Source organism: Ammodytes marinus (genome assembly GCF_949987685.1).
Source record: "Ammodytes marinus genome assembly, chromosome: 18".
Taxonomy (NCBI): domain Eukaryota; kingdom Metazoa; phylum Chordata; class Actinopteri; order Uranoscopiformes; family Ammodytidae; genus Ammodytes; species Ammodytes marinus.
In genome coordinates this window covers 16,831,292-16,856,349 of record NC_137222.1, presented here as the reverse complement: position 1 = coordinate 16,856,349, position 25,058 = coordinate 16,831,292, and the positions used below count along the sequence as shown (strand labels likewise).

General features: G+C 40.7%; 1 protein-coding gene across 1 annotated transcript; it reads right to left on the bottom strand.

Moving 5' to 3' along the window:
• Positions 1-1,112: 1,112 nt before the first annotated feature.
• skor2 (SKI family transcriptional corepressor 2) lies at positions 1,113-8,650 on the bottom strand (the record flags this gene model as incomplete). Its single annotated transcript, XM_080046320.1, has 7 exons — positions 1,113-1,169; positions 2,207-2,274; positions 2,536-2,634; positions 2,765-2,830; positions 5,093-5,170; positions 5,944-6,007; positions 6,686-8,650. The coding sequence occupies 7 exons, from the start codon at positions 8,648-8,650 to the stop codon at positions 1,113-1,115; spliced, it is 2,397 nt and encodes a 798-aa protein (XP_079902446.1).
• Positions 8,651-25,058: the final 16,408 nt, after the last annotated feature.

The following is a 25,058-nucleotide window of genomic DNA, read 5'->3' as shown; positions in this document are numbered from 1 at the left end:
TTTAAACACCAAGACTACTTAATGAATTGTCTCCCTTTGTTTTGTTCTTCATCTGGCATTTTCAAGTCACCACCAACATGTGACCTGACCCTGACTATGTTCATCATTTGTGTTCACAGGGGAAGTTTGTTTTGGTAAATAAACACAATTGGACACGACGAGGAGAATCCCTTTGGGATCAAATGTTATATAAATAAATAAATTATAGTTGGTATGTTTGTTGCATTAGGTTCCCCGTGTGGTGGTACCATGGCAACAACAATAATAACAACAGCAATGAAGTTAGTGCGAAGTCCATCCTCATCCACAGTTTGGTGTATGTACAGTTGGGCCAGCAGTCAGCATCATCAACAATAACACATAGTATTATTGTAGGTATCACTCTCTCCCCTTGCTCTTCATTTTTAAGAGCTTGGAAAAGTTCAGTTTTTTTTAAGGATCTAACAGCTGCCTTCCTGGTGGTCGTCAACAGCCCTAAGATTCACCAAAGGAAGGTTGTGGTTGCTTTGGTAAAAGCTTTGAGTCTGACTGCCAGCACATCAATGAGGAGAGAGTAAGAGTCATTCTGTTTCCCCTGATGTCGCCGGTTTGTGTCCCCTTCAGTTCAGTCAGTTTGGGAAATAAACTGGACCCAGTGTGCTGCTCCTGGCAGTGCAAACTGGTCCAAATGTATTCTTACCAGAGAGCATTTAAGTGCAGTGCTATTAACAGGGGTTGCACTGTGTGCTGTCTCTGGAAAAGGTAAGAAATGTATATACTATATAGTGTCTGTTTTTCTCTTGTCTCGAATATTCCTCTGTCAATTTTCATATTATTATTTTTTTTTGTTTTTGAAGGGCCATCCACAGAAATCCAGTTATTTCCTCTCGTACAGGATTGTGTTGACTCTGAGCCTGGGAAGACACAATATAAATAAAAAAACAAAATTATTGTCAATCTCAGTGTATTTGTTTGTCAAAGACAGATCCAAGCTATATGAGTTCTAACTTCCAAAGAAGTCCTTCACTAAAGCTTGCTTTTCTGTCATAAAAAATGAAATGTTTGTATCCTGATGTGACTATGTTGACAAGATTTGAATTATCTAGAGAATTAAAAAAACAATCACCTTTAAGTTACTTGTTGAGATGGGAACTGATCTTTTCTTTTCTGATGATGTTTGCGTAGGGAATCTGAGAGAAACAAAGGTTAGAGACAAATGTTAGATTCCTTTTAAACACTCAGCATTTGGATACTGTATGTGTATACTCAAGCAACATTATTTTTTTCAAAAATGAATGTCACAGAAACAGATTATTAATACAGACTTCTGTGAAATCCAACTGACCATAGGCCTAAATAATATCAACAGTTCTAATTTAATTTTTTTAAAGAGAGCAATGAAAAAGTCTGGAGAACACTAACAAGGACAATATGGCAGTAAAGTTGAGTCATATTGTAAGATATGTCACAGCAACACAAACTTAAGATTTCTGTCTGGGTGAAATGAATGTGTCATTACTCTCAGACATGATCCATCTGCTGCTTGTAGACACATTTGTCAATTGGGAATGTTTTATGCATGTGCACTTCAGTGTGCGCGTGCATGCTTATAAATGAGCTGGCTACATTTAGTGCATGTGCAGGGTTTTTTTGCGATCATGTGTGTGTACAAGCGTGTGTGCAGTTGTTGCATGTGTCAGAAGGCAAAGACAAACACCTTCTGTCAGCCTGTCTGCCAGCTGCTCTGCTGATTGATGTGGACGGAAACACTCAGACGGCTGTAGAGGAAGCGCTCACCCATGAAAGACAAACTAGATGATTGGCTCCGTCTATTTGATGGACAAATAAGCAACAACCTATGTGTCCTATATTGATGACTTTATTTATTCTGCATTTATTTGTGTTTTAGTTTTGTGGCCTGTAGGATTTGCGAGCGTGCCGTAGTTGCAGCATTATTTGAGTTTTTCCCGTCGCATTTGACATTTTTGATTTCTTCTTTTCAATTTCAAACGGTGCAACTTAATTTTTTTGTAAAGTGCTTCCTAATTAGTCTTGAATATATTCATTCTCAAAATCATTACCAATGTTGTTTTTCAAAGCAGTGTGTTTAAAAAAAAATGTATTCTCGCGACTATAAAAGGATGTTTTATTTGTCATTTGAAGGCGCAGAAAAATATATTATTTTCCATCAGTATTCAGCACTTGATTGTATCATTAGTAGTCTTACCATCTGTAACTGCTGGACCATCTCCTCTCTGTAGGCGAGCTCTCGTTTCATCTGGTCTTGGAAATTATCTGGAAAATTGAGCGTAGAAGTCTAAGATTAGCCTGAGCAGTTTATTATTTTTTTTCCATTCGGGTAACTGATCAAGAACAGTTATAGATGACAACTGATGAAGGGGTGAAGGAGAAAAAAGGGTGAAAGAGAGAGAGAAAGAGGTATGTGTGGAGGGGGCACACAGGAGTAAAAAGAAGTTAAGAAAGACAGAGAAGGAGAAGTCGCCCTTCATAGCATAAAAAAAAGAATAGCAAAGTGAGGGGGGGGGGATGACTTACGGAAGACAGGAAATGGCGAGGTGCCCTTCAGAGCGTGAAACTCTTGCTCCAGTCTCCTTCTGAAGTCAATCTGCTCCAGCAGAACCTTCTGGAGCTCCTCTGCAATAAGACGAGGGAGAAAAACAAATGAATATATCATTTGTGTTATATTCCTCTAGTCCATATCAATCTAAAATAATTGCGTTAGATTTGTATGGCCAAACTTCATGTAATAACAAACAATTATTACCTTTCTCCATGTTCTCGACGTCCTTCTTTAGCGGCACAGGAGAGGTAGCACCTTGGCTTTGATCACCTGAAAATGAACAAAAAATAAATACTTAAACTCAGACTTAGTTACAGTTTATCGGTTACATTTGGAACTAAGAGTATAGTTGTCGTTCCGTTCAAATTTGCCATGACATCAGAAAGTATATTTCATATGCAACACATATTCAAACAACATAATCATAATCTTATCATGGAATAATTACCCACAGTTTTGTCTGATTGTATCTTTGTGTATCTTCTCTTTTGTTTTTGCATTCAAAAGTGTGACCCCTTCCCCTCGCTCTAACTGGTCTGTCAGTCTGAATTGTGACACTGTTATTCACTCTATGGCCTCTAGGTGTCAGCGTAAGTGTGTGGTAAGTTAACACAGTGTATGACGGCACTGCAGATTGAAACCGTTACCGCACTCACACCCTGACACGTTTAGTCTCTTGTTGCTGTCGGATCAAATTGTTTTTTTCTAAAAGGAAAATAAGAAAACTCCACTCACATTCAGAAATTAATTGTGTGGCTGTTAGAACAGACTTTAAGGTCTGTAATGAAAAAGTTAATGTTTAAAAGGCCATTCCACCAGTTATGCTGCACAAATAGGCTAGCTTGCTCTTCACTGTTCTCTCACACTGTTGCACTACAATGTCAGCAATGTAATTGTTTAGACAGGCAAAACGCCATTTGCTATAAAACTGCACGAGAATATAACAGGTGTACATTATTGTGAAACCATTTGATCTATAGTTGTGCAGTGTTACATGATAGCCTATATGTTTTGTCTCTGGACTTTTTTAAGCGTTGTCCCTGCAGACATGTTGCTTTAAAACTTCCACCATCCTTCATCTTCCTTTTATCTTCAAACAAACATCTTCATCGCATGCTGTTTTCAAATTTACCAGTCTGAAAGTTTTCTACATTGTTTTGCGTGTATGGATGTGTTTGCGCTATAACGCCTGAATTGTGACAATGAGGCATTGTGCACCTTAAATGAAGCGATCCAGCAAACTGGATATGTATATTCTCCTCCAGTCGTTTCATATCCCGGCTCCTTAAGCCTCCCTATGCCTCTCGCTCTCTCTCCCATTTAGAGCAGCTCTCCTCTCTCCTTTCCTCTCCTCTCCTCTCTGTCTCATTTGACAAGCAAATTTGCAGACAGTGCCCGAGGATAACAACCTCGTTTGACAGTCAATTAACCGTGAATAGTCAAAGCCAAGGCGGTTTGCATTACATAAATGGAAAATTAGATTATTTTTTCTCCCTAGAAACAGAGGGAGAGTTTAAAGACAGTGGAGAGGGGGGGTGGGACTCAGAGGAATCAGGCCTTCTAATCACGTAGAGCTTCCCACCGCCCAGGGAGACGTTTGGCAATCAGGGGAAAGGTGGTCTCATTTAATTTGTTTCGTGTAATTTTTCGAAATACATTATACATTATGCGCAGGGATCATTACGGTGTGTGTGTGTAGGGGTTTGAGGGAGTAGGGGGGGTAGATATAAATGTTGGCACAGATGTCATAAAGCACTTTTAATGTCTTCCTGACAGATATAAAAAGGCAATAAGCTGTGATCTTTTTCAAACAGCAAAGGTTTTTTTGCGCTGAGGAAGGGGAAAAAAAGCCAATTATGTCGGCGGCGATATGGGTCTAGAATGGAGATTGCCAGCGTGGCTGCTTATCACTGAGCTGATGTTTTCTTGTTGAACTATAACGGCCCCCCTGAGACTAACAGCCCCGGCGACAACGCCGCTAAACAGAGCAGCCGTGTCAGAGCGCCGGCACAAACAGCTTTTTTTCCCCTCTGCTGTTTCATCTCTCTCTGTGTATTCATATGAATCCCTTAACTCAACTTCTAAGAGCAGGATTAGATTGAGGTGGAAGGAAGCTGCTTTAAGTATTATTTGTCTCATTTGTGTAATAAGAATAAAAATGCCATTGTAACTTAAGTAGGTAATTAAGTTATATTTCTTTGTGAGGGTGTTTTAGTTGCCATTTTTTTTGCTTAGACTGTCTTTCAAAGGATCAATTGTTTTTTTTTATTCCTTATCTAAATGTTTGATCACGATTCAATCTGAGGTTTTATGAAGACCTCACATTTGCGAAGTGAAATTCTAATACACTAGAGTCAAACCAAATGCAAAAAATTAAATTAAACCTAGCCGTGATTACGATGATACTTGTGGGAGAACCTATGGCATGCCAATTTAAAAACAATGTTTTGCTGTCTTCACTCATTAAATAGTTGTTAACTATCCGCAGCTGCCTGTGCAGCCCCTTAAGAAAAGAAAGAATCATTTGAATACCTGAGCTTTCCCTCCAGAAGTCGGGCGCTGAAGTCTCACTCTCCGCTACAAAGAAACTATTCTGCTCTTTGTTTTCATCTGAAGGGAAAATGAGACGGAGAGAGAGAGAGAGAGTTTCAGTAAGGCCCATTGGTTGAGCTGGTTATCCGGACACATGGAGATAACTAAGTGTGCGCATGGTGTGTGTCATTTAAGTGTGTGTATGTGTGTTTGTGAGCACGCCCGGCACCACTAAACACACACACACACACACACATAATACATTTTCTCCGGCAAAGGAGGTCAGAGTGGGAGATGAGAGGAGCAAATGAAACATCACAGGAATATGAGCCTCACAGGGACCCAGAGAGAGAGAGACACTATAAAAGCACTCACTCAGACACTAAATGAAACAAAGATGCAATAATACGAGCGACTCAGACGTCTGATGGAACAGATAGTGTGTAACAGTTTGGGACGAAATAGATTGTGTGATGCGATTTGATGAGACGGGCGCAAAAACCTGTTCAAACATTTGATGAAAGTAAGACATTGTAAAACAACCACAGGGTGAAAAATATAGTGTTCAAGCCACCCATGCGAACAGCAGAGAAAGAAAAGTGATTTTTGAATGATATATTAATGAAATACTGTATTGGGTATTTTTTACTTTATAAGAGAGCCATATTTTACAGTTGTAAAATGACAAATTGCCCAAAACCCAAATTGTATTTTACTTTTGACGCAAGCAACCGTATCAGTAAGAATGTTTTTAGGTATAATTTGAACCTTTTATCTATTTTTTTTTTTGCATCAGAAAAATATGCAGAGAATTTTTTTTAGAAACAAAAGATTAAAGTGTCTGTGCTCACCAGAAATGCTGGAGTTGTCTTTGGTTGCGTACGCAGGAAGTCCTTCATCTCTGTTTTTATGCACCTGGAAACAACACAGTCAGTTAGAATTTCATATACCTGATATGCGTTGTATAGGCTATAGTTCAATTTCAACAAACGTAGAACGTAGTTTAATATGGCAATGTGTAATGGCTGTACTGATGTGATGGTTCATTTTTATTAATATGGGTTTCCTTTTTATTTTCAGCACCTGCTATGGATATTTTTAAATGTCATCTATCGCTTGGGAAATGTAATCCTCTGCTTTGTTTTTTTCTATCAACTAACGGTGGCATTCGTTTTTGTAAAAATCTAAGTTGGATAAAAATGGTTCATACATCAATTCTATGTATTCCTATGAAATAAGTGGCATTCATTTGAAGTTACTCAATGGCTGATTGAACTTGTTCCCTCACAACTCTCCCTACCTCCTCCTCTTCTCTCTCGGAGGCCTGGGCTAATGTTGGGGTCGACAGGTTAAAGATTAGAGTTGCCCTAACAGGCATGCAGTGACAGTGGGAGAACAAACACACCGTGGCCATTAAACAAGCCACACCTGGGCCTATTAGCCCGGATCAGAGCGGGGTGACTGTTTCAATTTCTACAGGGACCCAAACCAAACCAGCCTATCAATCTGCTTATGCAGATCACATCGCCCGCCTGACTGCAGCACCATTTAAATAATAATTAGCTAAAGTGGCCTGGGGGGGATATTGCTTACGTTCTTGTAAGGCGCCGGGTCCTCTCGGTGAGGTGGGGGGGAGCTGGAGAGGGGCTGCTGGCTGGCGGGTGGAGGGGAGGAGGAGGGCAGGCTGATGGGGGACTCCTGCTGGACTGGGTCAGAGGAGGAGGAGGGAGGGGAGGTGCTGCTGTGCTCTCCAGGATGAAGGTACAGGTTGCTTTGAGTCTGTGACGGCCTGTTAGTGAAGCCCACTTCCCCCTCATCATCCTCCTGTTTCGACGACTCCACATCCACTTCCCCTTCCTCCTCGCTCTCCGCTCCCTCCACCTCTCCTCCGCTGTCACTGCCGTAACTACAGCTGCTGGTGGGGGAAAGCCGCTGCTGGTGGTGGTGGTGGCGGTCCGACCTGGCAACAACTACCCCAAAGTCCTCATCTGTTGCCCCGGCGACTCCTCCTACTCCTCCTCCATTGTTGCCGTGGAGCTTGGCGATGCTCTCGGCGTCCTTGACGACGGGGCGGAAGGCTGAACCGTAGCTGGACTTCCTGCTCTGGAGGTTGGGTGCGTCCAGGAGTTTGAGCCAGCCTTCTGACGTCACAGGGGGGCGGAGGTCGGGAGTGACCGTCGTGCACTCTGGGTCAAACAGTGTGGATCTTGGTGTGGTGCTCTCACTACCGGGGGCCATTGTAGTGCTGACACCATTTCCACTGCCAGCTCCAGGTTCAGTGTGGTCCGAGAGATCCAGGAAGGCCTGCCTGAGAGAGGGGTTGTCCGCCAGGGAAGAGAGGGCGCTGGGCTGAGGCTGGAGGTAGGTGGGGACCGGGATTCCTCCCGCCGCTCTCGGAGGCCAAAACATGCAGAAAGGAGGGTAAAAAGTGTCTTTGCGGCCAGGCCATAAAAGGCCCGACAACCCCCCTGCTCCTTTCTGCACGCCTGAGACATCACCGTCGTCTTTTTTCTGCTGGCAGAGGCCGAACGCAGGGAAGGGGTACGGCGAGGGGAAGAGCGACGTGGGAGGGAACTTCTGCAGCATGCCGAAGCCTTTGCTGGGGACGGGGATGACGGGGTAGCTACGCTGCATCTTACGGGGAGACAGTCCGCCGCCGTCCATATCGTCCTCGTCGTCGTAGCGGGCTCTCTTCTGAGGGTCTTGTCCCATCATGTGAGGCACCACCGACCCCTGGAGGCTCTTCATGGAGCCCATGGAGGAGCTGTGGCACGAGGAGGGCAGCGCTCTCTTGCGGCTGCCTCCGTTGAACATGGCCTTGACGTCCTCCCAGGCGAACGCCATCTCGTCGGCCGGGATCTTCTCGCTGAGCTTGAGGTGTCGTCTCCAGGAGTTGAAGTTTGCGGCGTCGGGCTGGGTGTACTTGGCGTCGGGCGTGCGGTGCGAGTGGAAGATGAACTTGTTGGGGGAGAAGTACATGTTGCAGAAGGAGCACTTGATGCACTTGGCCCGGGAGCTGTTGTAGCGGGCAGGGATGAAGTTCCCGCGGCAACCCCAGGCGCACTCGTGGGTCACGTCGAAGGCGAAGTTGTCGGGCAGTTTGGGAGGGGCGTTCTCTCCCAGGAAGGACTTGCAGAGGCGTTCGGCCTCGCGCTTGGTGATCATGCCACAGCGGCGCGAGGAGATGGGCATGGCACCGGCCCTGCGGAGGATCTCCAGCTGAACCGGAGTGCACTGGACGCAGGTGATGCCCAGAGCCACGCGACGGTTGTGGATCTCATTGTAACTGTAGTTCTTTAGGAGGGTGTTGGAAATCTGCGCCAGGCAAAGTCTCTCGTTGTGATCGATGACCAAGGAAACGATGGGAACGCCGTACAGGATGACCTGGCCAACCTGGTTGGGTTTGAGCGGGGAAGAGGTGGGAGACGGGGAGGAGAGGGAAGAGGAGGAGGAGTGGTGATGGGCGGGTCTCGGTGGGGTCAGGGGTTCCTGCTGGTAGGGGCCTGTTGAGCTCGTCATTATGATGTCATTAGGGTTGGAGATATGGGTCTTGTCCATACTTGGAAGAAATCTGTAAGCAGAATGACCTGCATGAAAATAAACAAAGATCTATGTGTTAATTCCCTTTTTTACCATGATCAATTTATTTTCAAGTTTAGAGACATGCACTTTCTCTCTGGGTAATGTGTGAAATCTAAAAGAATTAATCATACAATTTGAACACATAAGTGTGCCCGGAAACCAGTGTAAATATATGTTCTGTGTGCCCGGAAACCTTTTTGAGTGTAAATACTGTATATGTTCTGACTTGTTGTGTGATATGTGGAATCTGTATTCAAAAAATTAACATAGAAGTAAAAATAAATAAATAAATAAAAAGAAAACATAGAAGATATTGAAATATTTTATTATTTTAAATTAAATGTATTCAAATTAAATGTTTCTGATAGACAATCACTAAAATGTTATTCATCAATGTATTAACTTTTTTATTTATTAAATCAATGATTAACCCTGTAAATACAGTACCACTCACACTACACAAATTAAAAATTAAAAATAGATTTGCTTCCAACATGCAATGAGTGTAATCTTAAATTATAAACTAAGAATGTACTTGATTATCATTGCTCCGTTATATACGTGAAGTGTTCGGTTAACAGCAAACATAAATACACTTTTTTTGTTTCTTCACGTGGCATTTCAAATATCAATAAATAAAAAGAATATCAGTCAATATTTTTTCACCAAAAATCAAAGCCTCTCAACCATTGTATAGATCTTCATATATAACTCTGAAATAATGAGTGTGTTTGCCTGCGTGTGTTTTCAACTGGACTATATGAAAGACACGCTCTTCTTAAATAATTGGTGTATGCAATAACATTATTCAGATTTCCCCTATGACCTAACACAAATTAATGTATATATTTTCTGTGCTGACATCTCGTAATAGCCTAGGCTATATCTTGGAAACGGTGTAACCTAAAAAGTTCATACTTGGACATCAAGACAACAAACAAAGCACACAGATATAATTGAAGGCACTTAAGGTGGTACTTTTTAAAACAGAGCAGTTTTAGTCAACCGTTATGTCACCATGTTCCTATATGAAAGTTGACTAGGGCACTTTGATGCGGTGGCACGTTCAGCTTCCACACTGTAGCCCAATACTGTATTAATTCGTAATATTCAGTCTTCATATTTATTTGTCTATAATTTGTTTCAATCATCATCATGAAATAATAATAATGGCTTTGTCTAACTGGAAATTGTTATATGCTCGACAACAGCTTAATTTATTGTGCTGATGTTTTAATTATTTACAGGCCTACTGTAATGATTTGAATGTATAATACGAAGCATGGTTTTTTACTGTATAATAAAAGTCTGCTCAATAAATAGGCTACGTTGTTACTTGGAAATCGGATCGAAGTTATCTTCTGAAATTGATACTCAGAAATTCTCATTGTACCTTCAGCAAAGTAATATTAAACTATTTTTATTGAATTGTATGCTATTTTTAGTTATTTTCAATAAAAAAACACTTAACAAAATTTTAAAAAATATAAATGTTTAACAAATACATTCATAATACATTTTTAAACAATTATTTACACATTATATTCAAGATCACATTACAAAAAATACAATACAATATATTGTCTTGACATTGCAGAGCCAGGGATGAGTATGACATTTCAACCAGTTATGAGTGTATGTGGACAAATACGGTGTAACTGTGTGGGCCGAAAAACTAACTGTTTGGCCGCTGAGAAGTGGGACGCAAGAGAATGCAGGGAACCTAAAAAAACACTTTACACTCGAACTCAAGAGTGTACAATCTGCCTTTACATTGCATAATGTTTATGCGTACATATTTATGATTAGTTCGAATCAAAATGTAAGTAGGCCTATTTGGAATTGAACGGTGAAGGCCTTTATTAAACAGCACACTTTAGCCTGCGTCCGTTTAACCTATCCATGGGACAGCAGGCTAAACTGTTTACAGAAGGCTTTTAACAAAATGCTTATAATAATAATAGTAATATTAAATAATTAAAAAATAATTATTATAAAAATACATAGCCTAGTTATGGCTAATGAAACGGAATGTGAGCTGCTATTCACACACACAAGTATTTTTTCTCTAAAATACTTTTTAAAGCCTGTTATCTATCCCACGCAGTTTAAAAAAAAACGTTTAACAACATTTAAACCAACTTTACACCAGAGATGGTAAAGCAATCCTTACCTCTGACTCCTGCGGCTGATTCCAAAGCGGTCACAACGTCAAAAATATCCCCGTTACGACAGAAATCGATTCGTCCTACAAACCTCTAGAAAAGTCATATTTATCACGCAAATCAACCGACTTTCCCCAAATGATATGAGGGAAACACACGGAATCGGAACCAGTTTTTGTCCACAACTGTCGAGTGAGCTGCTCGTGAGATGTGAGTAAACTGCGAGGCTCGCGCGCCGGCTTTATTCGCGTTCAGAGACAGCACGCGCCGTCCTAATCCGTCTCTCTCTCTCTCTCTCTCTCTCTCGCTCGCTCGCTCTCTCCCTCTCGCTCTCCCTCTCTCGACCACGCACCTGCCTTGGGTTTGATTGGCGTGCAGCACGAGCTCAGCCCACCATCCAGGACGCACGCGCGCGCTCTCTCTCACACTCACACACACACACACACACACACGTGTGCACGCACACACTAGTTCATGCGCTGTGCTGCCCCGTCCAACAACAGCCAACATAACGGTTTGATAGCTCAAATGCTGAAAAGTCAAACTAACAGCCAGGACTACCGGGATGCACGAGCCTGGATAGTATGCGTACACATCAGGGGAGGATCTAGAAAATGTTACATGGGGTGGCGAAGGGGGGGCAAGAGGTCTTGGCAGGGGGGCATTGGAGGACGGTAGCTGGAATCCCCATATATATTATATTGGTCATCATTTCTGATAAAATAAGACATTTGTAGCCTATGTCTTAAGCCTACATAGCTTACCCTATAGGCCTACAACACATTGCTACAACAGAAATCAGGCAATCATTGAAACATGTTATTTTGAGTGACATGACATATCATTCTAGTCTAGTGGAATTTATATGGAAGGAGAATAACAATACAGTAGTTTAGACTGGGACTGCAGTCAGACCCTCTGTCTACCTTTAATCTTCCTGCTGCCTGCCTCTGTCCCTCTATCTGAATATAAAACCTCCTCTTCATCCCTCACATTTATTTCTTCTTTTCCTCCACTTATTTATTCATGTCTTTAACATGTGATAGCCTAATGTAACCTGGTTTAATTTGTGCAGCTCGTTTGCTGTGATATGTGAGAGTTTTTAGTAGGCTATGTTTGGCTATTCAAACAAACATGATCGATCTCCTATAGCACTGTCACTGTAGTAACTCAATGCCTCAGAAACGGCAACTCTCTCTCTCTCTCTCTCTCTCTCTCGCTCGCTCTCTCTCTCTCTCGAAACGGCGATCCACTGTTAAATTGTATGGATCCGAACATGCAAGTTTTTTTTAAATATTTTTATCAAGCTCTTGCCTGTACTACAATAGGCCTACAAATTAATAAAAGGGCAATATGCTCCTACAAGTCACAAGCGAGTGATTTCCCTTTTGGCCAACGATGAATGGATGTGCTCTTATCGATGAATTAGCTACTTTTACATTGCATTACATTCATTACAAATTTAACTTTAAGTTAAATTGGTGTGTTTAAAATTCACAAGGGTAAACTGACTTCACCTTAAGATGCTCGGAGCAGGTCAGTTACTCTTCGCAGGGCTGCATGGCACAGCAGCGCGCTGAGTCGCTGTGTGTGACAAACTGTGTGATCGCTGATATGCGCATATGATGCAGGGCCGTGGCTAAGTATTTGAGGGGCAGGGCATAAGATTAGATTTAAAATAATTTACTTTTGTTCAATGTATTGTTTGTTTCAATTATTTGAGTGGCTTGTTGACATAGTGGCGGTTTGTTCTTATAAGTACATTTTTGAGAATGCAAAAGTTAGGGGGGCAGCTGGGGGGGCAAGGCTCTTCAGTGGGGGGGCCGCTGCCCCCCCTTGCCCCCCTGTAGAACCGCCCCTGGTACACATATATGCGTGCACGTCAACGATCATTCGTTTAAACCACTATTAGGCCTAACCATAGGATACACTAGGATATTGACAACACAATAGACCAAACCTTGAATTTAGCATCACATTAGGCTATTTAGTTTATTCACCGAATTAGTCACTATTGATTTTAAATAAATGTGACACTGCACAGCTCTACAACCAGTAGAAGAAGCTGTCGCCATCAGATGGGTGTCTGCTGGTCCACTGCACATGGTTAAGGCGAGGGGAGTGTTTCCATGTGTGTATGTGTGTTGGGGGAGGTGGGGAGGGGGGTCTCTGACATTTAATAGTTTTTGTAATACACAACCCCTGAGATGCAAATTAATTACCAACACACTGATGTCAAAAGTGACTGCTGGCAGCAGACACAGCCAGCAGAAGAGATTGGCATCGGAAATGTGGCTTTTAAACACAGACACAGTGTGGAGTAAAACATTAGCCTGGCCGTAGGGGTTGGAGAAGGAAAAAGTACAGGCTGAGATGGAAGACAGACATTCTGAGAATCAGAGTAATGTCAGTAGGCTACATCTGATTAACTCATTCAACACGAGAAGGCCTTTTGAAATACACCTCTCTTTGTATGTGCAGGTTGTCCCCAAGAGATTAAAGGCAGCAGGAATCATACTGGCTTACGTATATCCTCTGTTGTCATTGAGTATCTGAGAATCCTCTATCTAGGGCCAGAAAAAGGCAATTACAATTCACCTGAAGAGGGCCCTCAAAAACAGTGTAAGATTCTTATTTTTGGGAGGGGGTTCCGGATCAGTAGGCCTATTCTCTCTACTGGTCAAGGATTCCAATGATACACCCCTGCTCCAAGCTCTTGAGCCAGGCATGTTGCTCCTGCTGCTCAATTACTTCTCCCACTAAAAATATGCATGCAAATTACAGATGGGAAGGCGCAGACCTAAATATGAAGTCTATAACCTAGATATTAGCTGCCTCGTGGTAATCAGCAAATGTCTGAAGGATGCAAAAAAGGATCTCATTTAAGTCTGTGTGTAGTGAAGTGGTGTCCCAAAAAACAGATTGTCCTTGTTAATTAAAACAACTTAATGAAGTTGTTTTCAGGACACATTTCTTCTGTGGCCCATCATGTAGAACATTTTACACAAATTTTACAGCTGCAAGGTTTGTTTCGAATGGGATGCCAGTTTCCCAATTCAAATGCCAAATATAACACAACTGACCCCTAAAGTTTATTACAGGACTCTATAAGAGGTGAGAATGAGAATGGATACTGTCACCACAGGGGCAAGGACATTTCTAACATGTGTTTTTTTTATGATGAAGATGATGATTTACATTTTCTTTTAATGGCTGATGATAGAAACCGTTTCTGCACAATGCACATTCACTGTTGTTATTGGGGCATATGGGCCAATATTTATCCAGATTAAGTCAAATAATTCCCATGAGGACAAAACAAGCAGAGTCGATGTGAAGCAGCTATTGTTTCACTAGCTTCGTTCAAAGATTATTATAACATTTCTGCTCAAAGCTGAGGTCATTTATTGTCTTTTTTTTGTTACTGTTCTGTGAGCGATTTGGTTAGAAAATAATGATGATTCAAGAGATACTTAGATATCCGCCATTAATTTAACACTGTCACAATTTCCTGTTCTAATAGACTCATGGTTAAAAGGCCTTTGGATTCTAAGGCTCATTACTATTATTTTTGCTGGCCCAATCTCATCCCAACAACATATGTAGGCTATAAAACAGGGTCGCTTTTCGGCTCCGTCTTAAACCGGGGTGTGTGAACATAAGCGACACAGTAGAGACAGAGCACGAGCCCCATCTGCTCCTTTTCAAACCAATTTAGGCTGTCACCGCGCGTGCCTTTGTCTCGCGGACGGACGCCACGGGAACACTGTAGCTACAACGGGACAGGGGGGGGAGGAGGAGGAGGTTGACAGGCACGAGCCACGCACGGGCCGTGCAGCGCTTGAAAATGGTGACGTCACAATAGAGTGACGAGAGGAAATCAAAATAGGATAATTAAAAAAAAAAGCAGATTGAGTAGCTTTAAATGAGCATAACAAATCATTGCCCAGACAAAAAATCCACGTCAGCAAATATTTCTATAGGCCTAATATTTGACCTGGTGAGCGTAGGCCTACATTTTTATGTCCACTCTTATCAGTTAGTTTTTCTTTTCTTTTTTTAAAGTTTTTAAACCATTTGGAAAATTGCTTTAGAGTTATATTGTTATAGCCTATAGGCTATAAATATGTTTTTATTAATTTATTCATGAGTTTGCTTGGAAGCTTTTATACTCTCTCACAGAGCAATGTGGAATAGCCTTAGTTTCTAATAATACAAATCTAATATAGACAACTGTAATAAAATAATCAGTAGCGAGCTTTGAAGCGACTGAAACTGCGCATTTTTTTAGAAACAGCATAACGATGCACGGCTCTCCTGTACAAAAAATAAATACAAAAAGACGTCTCTGACATGTTGTCAAAAGCGGAGCGTGTCTAAACCACGTGAAGCAGGGAAAGGCTTATTGGAATACAATAGCGCTATTAGCCCCTTTGGAATACATTTCACTTTTTTCATAATGCATTAGCCGGTCGCCCCACTGAGAAATTAATCATGCGTTTAAAAAAAGGATTGCTTGTGTGACCTCGAAGGGTCAAAGCAGGGAGTCAGAGGGAGTGGGAGAAAGAAAGAGAGCAAGAGGGAGCTCAAAACATAATAAATGAAGAGCTACAACACTAAGTGAGCTTGAGACATTTAACATCAAATCTGTCAATAAATGAAACATGCCCCGGGTGAGTGATTAACATATAAGAAAGCTTCACCTTTATTTCTCAACACGCACTAGGGCTATCATGAATTACCACACAGCATCGTTTGCATTTTGTTTTTAGTTATTTTCCGAAAAATTAATTTTAACTCAACTTTTTAAACAAATGTGATGTGTGTTTTTTTTACCATTCTATTTCCGGAACTCACTCTTAATTGTTCAGATAAGGCCTATACAACTGAGACACAGCACCAGGTGCATGCAACATATTCCACCCTGTCCTGTAAGAAGCCACCAGTGCTTTTATTAATTTATTGTGGATTTAAAGGCAGATGTAGGCTACAATATGCTGCAGTCGCCCTGCTTGTCCCAGTTTTAATCCTTAGTTAATGCCGCACGTCTTTTACTGAATGGGAGTCTTCTGATCATCTGCAGTGAAGATTTAGCCTACTGTGCATTACAATTAACACACATCTTAAATAAATTGGAAAAATAATAATAATGACAGTTAAATTAAGTTGTTTTTAAGTCAACCCACTCATCTTGATGAGGAAAACATATTGTGGAGTGGAGGGGGACAGGGTCGAGCGGGTCGAATGCGCGCGCGTGCGCCCCTTCCACTGTGAATGAACCCATGCGTATGCGCTCTTTCCTTTTCCATGTGTTTTATTGCATTATCAACACGTGAGATGAGAAGAGCTTGCGGAAAAATAAGTATATTTAGGCTACACAGCCTTTAAAGAAATATTCAATGAGTTCTTAACTAATTATTTACACATTCAGGCTTGTAACATATGAGTCCTCCTCACACTGCATCTCATACGAAAGTTGGCCTAACAGGCCACTCTTAAAAAACATTGTTTTCTGTTTTATAAAACGTTAATCAATATTCTTTTATTCATAATGGTATTTAAAATGTTAAGATCATCTGTTCTAATTAAGCTTTTATTTTTCACGATTGTATTTATTTTGCAGTGCATACAGACGTCGCCATGTGAACGATGCTGTCCTCACTTTGTCAGCCTGCTGCCTGAGGCGGTTGTACCAATTAGCATGGCAGACCAACCATTAAAGATTCACATATTTCAGCAGATATCAGGAACATAAGCCTGAGTGAATTATTATAAATGTTTGTTCTTAAAATAAAATAAAAACAACACTTTGGAATGTAGCAATGAGAAGCTGTCTAAACAACTGCATTGCCTTTGTTTTTGATTGAATTCATAGGCCTCATAGGATTGTAATTTGTGTTGCTTTTATCTCTATAGGAAGTAATGCGTTTTCCCCCCAGGTTTCTGCTATGTGATTAATTATATTTGTAATGGAGGTAAGATAAAGGCTGCATGATGGGAGGTCAAAGATTAAACTGTGTTTAGTTTTTGAATCCCTCAAATGACTTCAAACTCTAGACAGCAGATCATTGTTTGTGTTTATGGACTGCATGTTTGTGCAGGGGTGTGAGTGCTAGTGTGTCACTGTTTAATATCCAACTGTTAAAGTGGTGTAGGCAATGCATAATGATGCCATACAGGGCAAAATAAGTAAACAACCTGTTGTGACAACCATAGTGATAAGAAAAAAAAGTATAAAATGTGTTCAAACATACACTTTAGATAATATCTTACATTCTCAATGGAACTTATGGAAGCTATTTAATTTGCATATAAATCAAAATATTTGATTATTTGGAATTTCACCCTGAGACACATATGCAAACAGAGAGGTCAAAGGTCAAAGGCAACCAGTCCTGCAATGAATATATATAAAACAGCTATAAGTCATAGTATGTGTATACCTGGATTACAGTGTGGATACTGTACATTCGTAGCTGCTGGGCGATGCAACCTTACTTACTGAATGATCCGGGTTCGTAATTAAAGGCTAGCTTGGCTTTTAATGACCCTCGAACACAAGCAAACTTGTGGAAGTTATTCTAAGTGGAATGAGTAATGAGACGTTAACAGTGAACACTGAGCACAGGCCAATTAGCTCCAGTGTAGACAGACTGCTGGGCGCTACAGTGCGCTTTCAAGGCAAGCAGAGAACCAACAAGGTCAGAGGGGGCAGGGGACAGTGTGTGTGTGTGTGTGTGTGTGTGTGTGTGTGTGTGTGTGTGTGTGTGTGTGTGTGTGTGTGTGTGTGTGTGAGAGAGGACAGTGCAGACAACTTGTCTGAAGTGGTTAGGACAATGCAAAGATTCATCATAGTAAAGACTTTTGTAGATGTGTTTTTATTATTTGATAAAACTCCCCCTCCATCTTTGGTATTAACTGCTCATTTCTGTGGTGATCCCCCCCCCCCCCCCCACACACACACACTCTTATGACGCTCTTCCAAAACACAAATCTTTATGGAATGTGTTACAAAATAGGGTAAACAGTAAAGGCAGTGACGTTTTGAATCTAACACTTTATATGCTTTATTTTAAAAGGGGTTAGAATAATGGCATGCTGGAGCAAGTGTAAGCGCTTTACAGTTTTCCACCACACATGGAGGACTACAAACATATACCAGTTTTGAAGGTTAAAAAGTCTAGTTGTATTTATCTCGTGGTCAAAGTGTTATTATCATGTTTTCATAATGGACTTCAGAGCCAAGAGCTTCCTTACAACACTTTCCCTGGTTTGTATGTTTCAAGTGCTTGTGGCAAAGCTCTGATATCAATCCAAGCCAGGAAATCTATTAAAAAACCATGTATGCCATAGAAAATTGTCAGCAGTGACTTGCCAAACTGTATATCATATAATTTGAGGTTAATGGGCTAAAGCATGTTAAACCATAAGTACAGTGTTTTTAGACTTTTAATACTTCTGAATATAGCTCATATCGACGTTCCAAGAAAGTCTTTGGTACAGGCTGTTTTTATATTTTATTAATGAATCCGATGCTGTTGAGAAAAAGCAACTTAAAACTAGAAAATAAATAAAGAGGCAGTGGGGAAGAATAGTGACTCTTCTTATCATCTTATTGTTACATGACGTTCACGTTGATAACAAGATAACCTGTTTTTTATGAGTGTGTACAAGGCACACGCTTGGTAAAGTCTGCTGAACCACTCATACATAAAATACATATTGTGTGTGTGTGTGTGTGTGTGTGTGTGCGTGACAACCCGTGTATGCCTAATTATGGTTAACAGCATTACCGAACAATAACAATATAACCTATTTCTTGGATCAGGGAGGAAGAGACAGAGTCGACAGAGAAAGAGGGAGAGATCATAGGCAAGCGACACACCGTATTAGACTATTATCTCTCGTCCAAGAGAATCATTCAGTTCTCCACGGGGTGTCAAAGCGGCACATCTCGGCGGGGAGAAGATAACTAACCGAGATGATCTCAGAGTATCACGGCTTAATTTTCTTTACTGGGGAAGATTTGGCGGTAATGTAACTTAAATAGGCCATTGTGAAGGGAACTGCATCGTTTCATATGGGACATAAAATCATGGAAACTCACCAAAAAGGAAGATTGGCACTTAGGCCTGCACAATGCGTTAAAATGGAATCTGAATGAATTACCACAAATGTTGTCCCATAAGGCCTGTACTCAGTAGTTCCTCACTCTTCGTGTGTGTAAGTGTGTGTGTGTGTGTGTGTGTGTGTAAGTGTGTGTGTGTGTGCGTGCGTAACCTTATTTCCCATCAAAAAACGTAATTGTTATTAAACCTTGTACTCGTAAGAAAAGAGCCTTATTCATAATTGGTATGAGCACATTTGAAAATAAAAGGTATCCTCTTTATCCTGTGTTTGAGTCTTTTTACATTTTAAATTTAAGTGGGGCTCTCATGGAACAATTGACAGGTAACTCGAAGGCACATCAGCGGGACACATTCTGGCTACTGTGGGGATTGAACTTGTAACCTGTCGGACACAGGTTGTCCTCAGTTACAGCCCCAGATAATTAAAGGTGGGGCCTGTGATTCTGGAGAATGCTTGTTGTCAAAATCACTTTTTGTTAAAATCAGTGATTATCTCTTCACAGTCCGCTCCCTGTCAATACTCTGTGTGCCCTGAAATATAATCTGGTGTTAATACACAGTTTAAGATCCATAAACTGGTGTGTAAACAAAGGGGGCCCATCGTAGCTATAGCAACGAGCCCATTTGTAGAGCCTAGGTATTAACATTATATTTTATTTCAGCCCACACACAGTACAGACAGGTACAGGTAGATCGTGAGGAGATTTTTTCTGAATTTGACCAAAAAGCTCATTCAAGACAAGCCCTCTCCAGAATTCCAGACTCCACATTTAACCAACAGCAGAAGCCTGAATCTGATTCATATGGAAATATAAGGCAAACCTTTTGTAGACACTCCTGTTCACATGTTTCTATGTGTACTTCAGAATTGGGGTTTGGATTGAATGGGTGTAACGTTCATGTGTCCACACACTTTGGGTCATGCAGGTTGAATGCTTTGCGCTGTACAGATGACATGCTGCATCTGCGTGTCTCTCGTCTTCCTGCTTTGCAATGTTTCTGACTGTCCATCAACCCGAGTAAACAAGAGCTATGTTAATGTGAACGTTAAGGGCTCTATTAGTGCTGCAGACAGGAAACGGAACCACCGGTGCTTTTTCTATTCGTCTATTATTAATGAGGACTCGAGGTTAATCTACCGCTTAATCACCAGGCAACATAGAGAGTGATGCAGAGACACAAGGCCGGAGGAGGGTGAATAAAAAAAAAGAGGAGAGAGTTTGTTTTCAAAAAGAAATCAAACGGAGGATGTGAAAGAGAGAGGAGAGGCATTTGTGACCTCATCAACATCGATATCAATCAGCAAATGTTTGGCCACAAATGTGGATGTGTAAAAACATCTGTAATTGTTCCTGTGAGATCAATCCCATTAGTGCACTGTTGCCGTGTCATTCTTTAGTTAAAACAGGCTGGGGATCAGTTAACTCTCATGTTGGAAAAATGAAACCCGGAGAGAAGTTGTAAGTGGGAAGCCTGGGCCCACTGATGTTCTCTTTTCGTTGCATACCCAATGTATTTCCAGAGAGAAACAGCAAATATATCCAGTGACGTAACTGAAGTATGTTGGTATAGCATAGCTTGTAGAGGTATACACAGAAATGTTTTATTATAATAGATGAAAGACGGATGATAGTCAGTATCAAACCAGATGGCATATGTATTCCTATATCAGCATGTTTTTTTTCACTCAGGTGATAAATGCATGAGTCATAGCATGTTTGTTGTGTGTGTGTGTGTGTGTGTGTGTGTGTGTGTGTGTGTGTGTGTGTGTGTGTGTGTGTGTGTGAGAGTGTGTCTGTCTAGTGTTTGTGTCGTCATAGAGTCATATCAGCGTTCCTCCCACCTCCTCACCCCAGACACACTGTAATTGTGTAATCCAGTGATCCGGTTTGTAATCCCCTCAAACAAACAGTACAATGTCAGAGATCTCTGCCAGATTACATGGTGTAGAGTTGATCTCTATTTATTGTTTGTATGGTGTTGAAAAATAGACCGAATTCAAAAATGATCAACAACATTTCACCATGGACACACATCTGCCAGGTCAAAATAAAGAAGAGTGAAGACATTAAAAACATTAATGGATAACAAGGAGTTTATATAGGAGTGAATACAGTACAGTCGTTGATAGCATAAACTTAATAGACAACTGTGATTCAGCAGCAGTTGCAATGGCGTTAATATAACACGTATACTGCTAGAACACCACAATATTTTACGATACATACATGAAACAAGAAATATGCTTATTTTTGGTCAAACTAACCACTCCATATAATTATTAAACACACATTTAAAGACTGTATAAGGTAAAATGTAATCTGATACCAAACCCGGCCATAAACAGTCTTCTGGAAACAATTAGTTCAAATGTTTAACTGGCAATCAATGTCCAAACCCACAAAATAAGCAGCACTTTTGTTTTTCAATTATTTAATTTTTAATTATTTGATATTTGTCTTAAATGCAGTTCTGCTAAAGGGCTCACCATTATAGATAGAACGGCTAGCTTTTAAAGTGGGGCCACCGGGCAAAATGGTAAACAACAGAATTAAATGGTAATAATTATTGTTCCAGAAAATAATTATTCCTCAGCCGCCTATCTGCTCTGGTGTTTAAATAACAACAAGTATTAGCCCTCTTTTTCCTGTGAGACAATACCATGTGTTTGTGTGTGAGAGAGGATGGGGTGGCTTAAGTTGAATCACTTATAGGCACAGATAGGCACACACAATGACACACACACACACACACACACACACACACACACACACACCCGTGCACAAACACAGACCCACACATACCCACACACACACACGCGCGCGCACACACACACACACACACACACACACACACACACACACACACACACACACACACACACACACACACACACACACACACACACACACACACACACACACACACACACACACAGCAGGTTTGCAGATACAAAAATAAATAATAAATACAATTTATTTTATTTTATTAAATATATTTCTATATGCAAAGGAATTACTCAGTCATTAATAAGCAGTTATTTTCTTTTAGTTTGCCATCTTTTCTGGTAAGTACATATTAGGAAAACATGACAATGTTTGGGACATTGTGGGTTTTACTGTGTAAATAATTTGACCATTTTACAACAAAAACATACACAATTTCTTGGAAAATACGACTTATTGCTCATCCAAACAGGATCATACACAGCACATATGGGCGTACTCTGCATCTGTATTGTTTTTGCTGTTGTAATCCCCCACTTGGCGTCAAAACAGCTTTTATCTTTATTATTGTTATTAATATCACTGCCTGATCTCTTGCTGAATTACTGATGATCCACTGGTGCGTAAATACCCTTCTGCAACACTGTGTGAAGTACGGAAGGATTAACCAAAGAGTCACTGCCACTGCTCTGACGGCGCTAACGATGACAATAATGTGAGTCTGTTGTTTTTGATGATGATTTCACAATAAGCTTGAGTCACATGTTCAAATTGATAAACATATACAATGCATGCTCACTGACATAAGTATAGGCCTACACACACACACACACACACACCCCCCCCCCCCCCACACACACACACACACACACGCGCGGCACCTTTTTAATCCCTACACAAATATTAGAACATTTAAGATGTTTTTCACATCTATTTGTTGTTGGATTATTATTTCCCTCAACATCAGTGTTATCCATTTTTTAATGACAGATGTTATGCATAAAGGAGAGATTGAAAACATTTTTAATACCAACATTTTACACCAGCTGAGGTTCATTAATATAGCCTGCAGTAAATGCAATACATTATCCTTGTATAATTAAAATACTTATGTTTGAGTTTGATTACATTTTAGAGTGATTACCAGTGCAGTTAAATCTATTCTGTTGGCTAACTTTAATCAGAGTGGATTTTCTTGTAAACCTGTCGTTGCACATTGTTCCTGAACTTCAATAGTGACTTGAGTGGCTTAATATAAATGCTACATAGTACTGTCTTAACATACATTCCGTACAATCTCTTTAAAAAACAGTCCACAAGTTGACACATACAATCACAATAAACTGACATTCTGTGACCTGTTTGTCCACCGCTTTGGTCCATACTGAAATATTTCAAAATAAATATTTTCAAACATTTGAAAGTTTTGGACGGATAAATTACATTTTGAAAAAAATAAATCATGTTACCCATAATACAAATTCTTACGATGTTTGAGATCTCTTAAATTTTTATCTAGCACCATCATCTGATGTGAAAAGGCAACACGTGGTAACCACAACGTAAGATATATGTTGTGTTGCTAATGAGCTAAGCTAAGGCCGTAAACATGGTCAATGTAAGCATTTTCACTATGAGCATGTTAGCGTGCTGATGTTAGCATTAACGTCCTAGCACAGCTGTGGCTAAGTCTTTACATTACTGCAAGCTTAGTTCTGTTCGCCACAGCATGTCTTTCAGAGAGACTGCAATGTTTAAGTGAAACTGAAATACTTGGAAAATACTGTTACTTAGATAGTCACACTTTCTGCCAAACACAATATAGAGAGACAAAAACTGTAAGATGAACAGTTAGTTCCTCTTGTCCTAAACCAGCCCTGCTGCCCCACATTTGAAACATTAAACTACTCTTTCTGTAATGGCTTTCACTCTAAAACATGGATTAAAAATCATAGCTGACAGCATAAATATGTTTGTTCCGTTGCCGTGTGTATTTGGTTTTTATCAAATCCCCGCAGCATATTACACTTACAGGGGCTCTGCGCGCTAAGTAAGAATCACATAGTGTAAAATTGACAGATGGGGCTATTTGGTTTTCCTTAAGTGCTCAGGGACACTCACACACTTTGGGTGGGTCTCTTGTCATCAGTCGTGATTTACTTATTTTAAGACTAAATCCCACCCCTACCCCTCATGCCTTGTCCAACCTCACTTGCCCTCTCTTCTTCTCTGACATGAAATTAAGAGCAACATGTTGACTTCTAAATCTAAACATTAAAAACATATGTGTCCATTAGCATATAGTCCGCAGATGTTGCAACAGTAATCCCAGGCCCTCTGCCATTCTGATTGGCCCAGAAGTTTAATCATGAGACATTAATGCAGAGCATTAGAAACAATGAAGTGCTCTGTGTGCCGAGAACAAGAAGTGACACACGCAAGTATAGACGTTTTAAAAATAGAGATTCAAATAAAACCTATTACAGTTTGTCACACACAGTATATGCTATATGGTCAAAACTATGTGGACATGGTTACATCCTTGGTCTGGAACAACTTTAGCCTAAATGGTTGGGGTGAGGCCTATTAGTTCCCGCTATATTTAAACGTGTAATTGTTCCTACTGGTCGTTGTGCTCTCTAGTATCAATAACTAGGTCATGTTTACACTTATTTCAAAGTCTTTTGAACTCTAGTAGTCAATATAGATCAGGGGCCGGTTTTGGAATAACACATTTAGGGTTTGTAAAGTGTAATCCCCGCAGCCAAGCTACAAAATATGGCGGAAATCCTTCCTGGAAAAGAAGAGGCTGTTATAGTGCCTAGGGTTTTGGAATTAGATGTGAGGGTGTTGACATACTTTGTCCATCAAGTATACAGTAAGTTTGTGTCTGCACTATATATGCTTGCTTGGATATATATGCATGTTCATGCCACACACGCACAAGTACAGGAGAGAAATGCGAGGTCATATTGCGCAATAAACCTTAAGGGGATTTAAAATGGTCATTTTTCAGACACAGTTTTAAGATGATCCTCTGAGTGTCTGATCTCTAAATGAGTGTGAACGTTTAAATCTCTCTCTCTCTCTCTCTCTCTCTCTCTCTCTCTGATTTGTTTGCCTCACTCTCTCTGATCCCAGCCTGCTGGTAAACCCCTGAGTTGTATTTGAACCCCAAAGACTACGGACGAGATATGTAAGAGAAAGTAGATCTTTGAATGTGCTGTCTGCTGGCCTTCCTAAACACCTTCCTAAAAAAAAACGGGTAGCATAGCACTCGCTGTACTGCACCGTTGTGAATAAAAAGAGAGTTGAGCAGGAAGGGAAAGCTCTTAATCTTCTGGTCAATCTTCATTCCTACTCT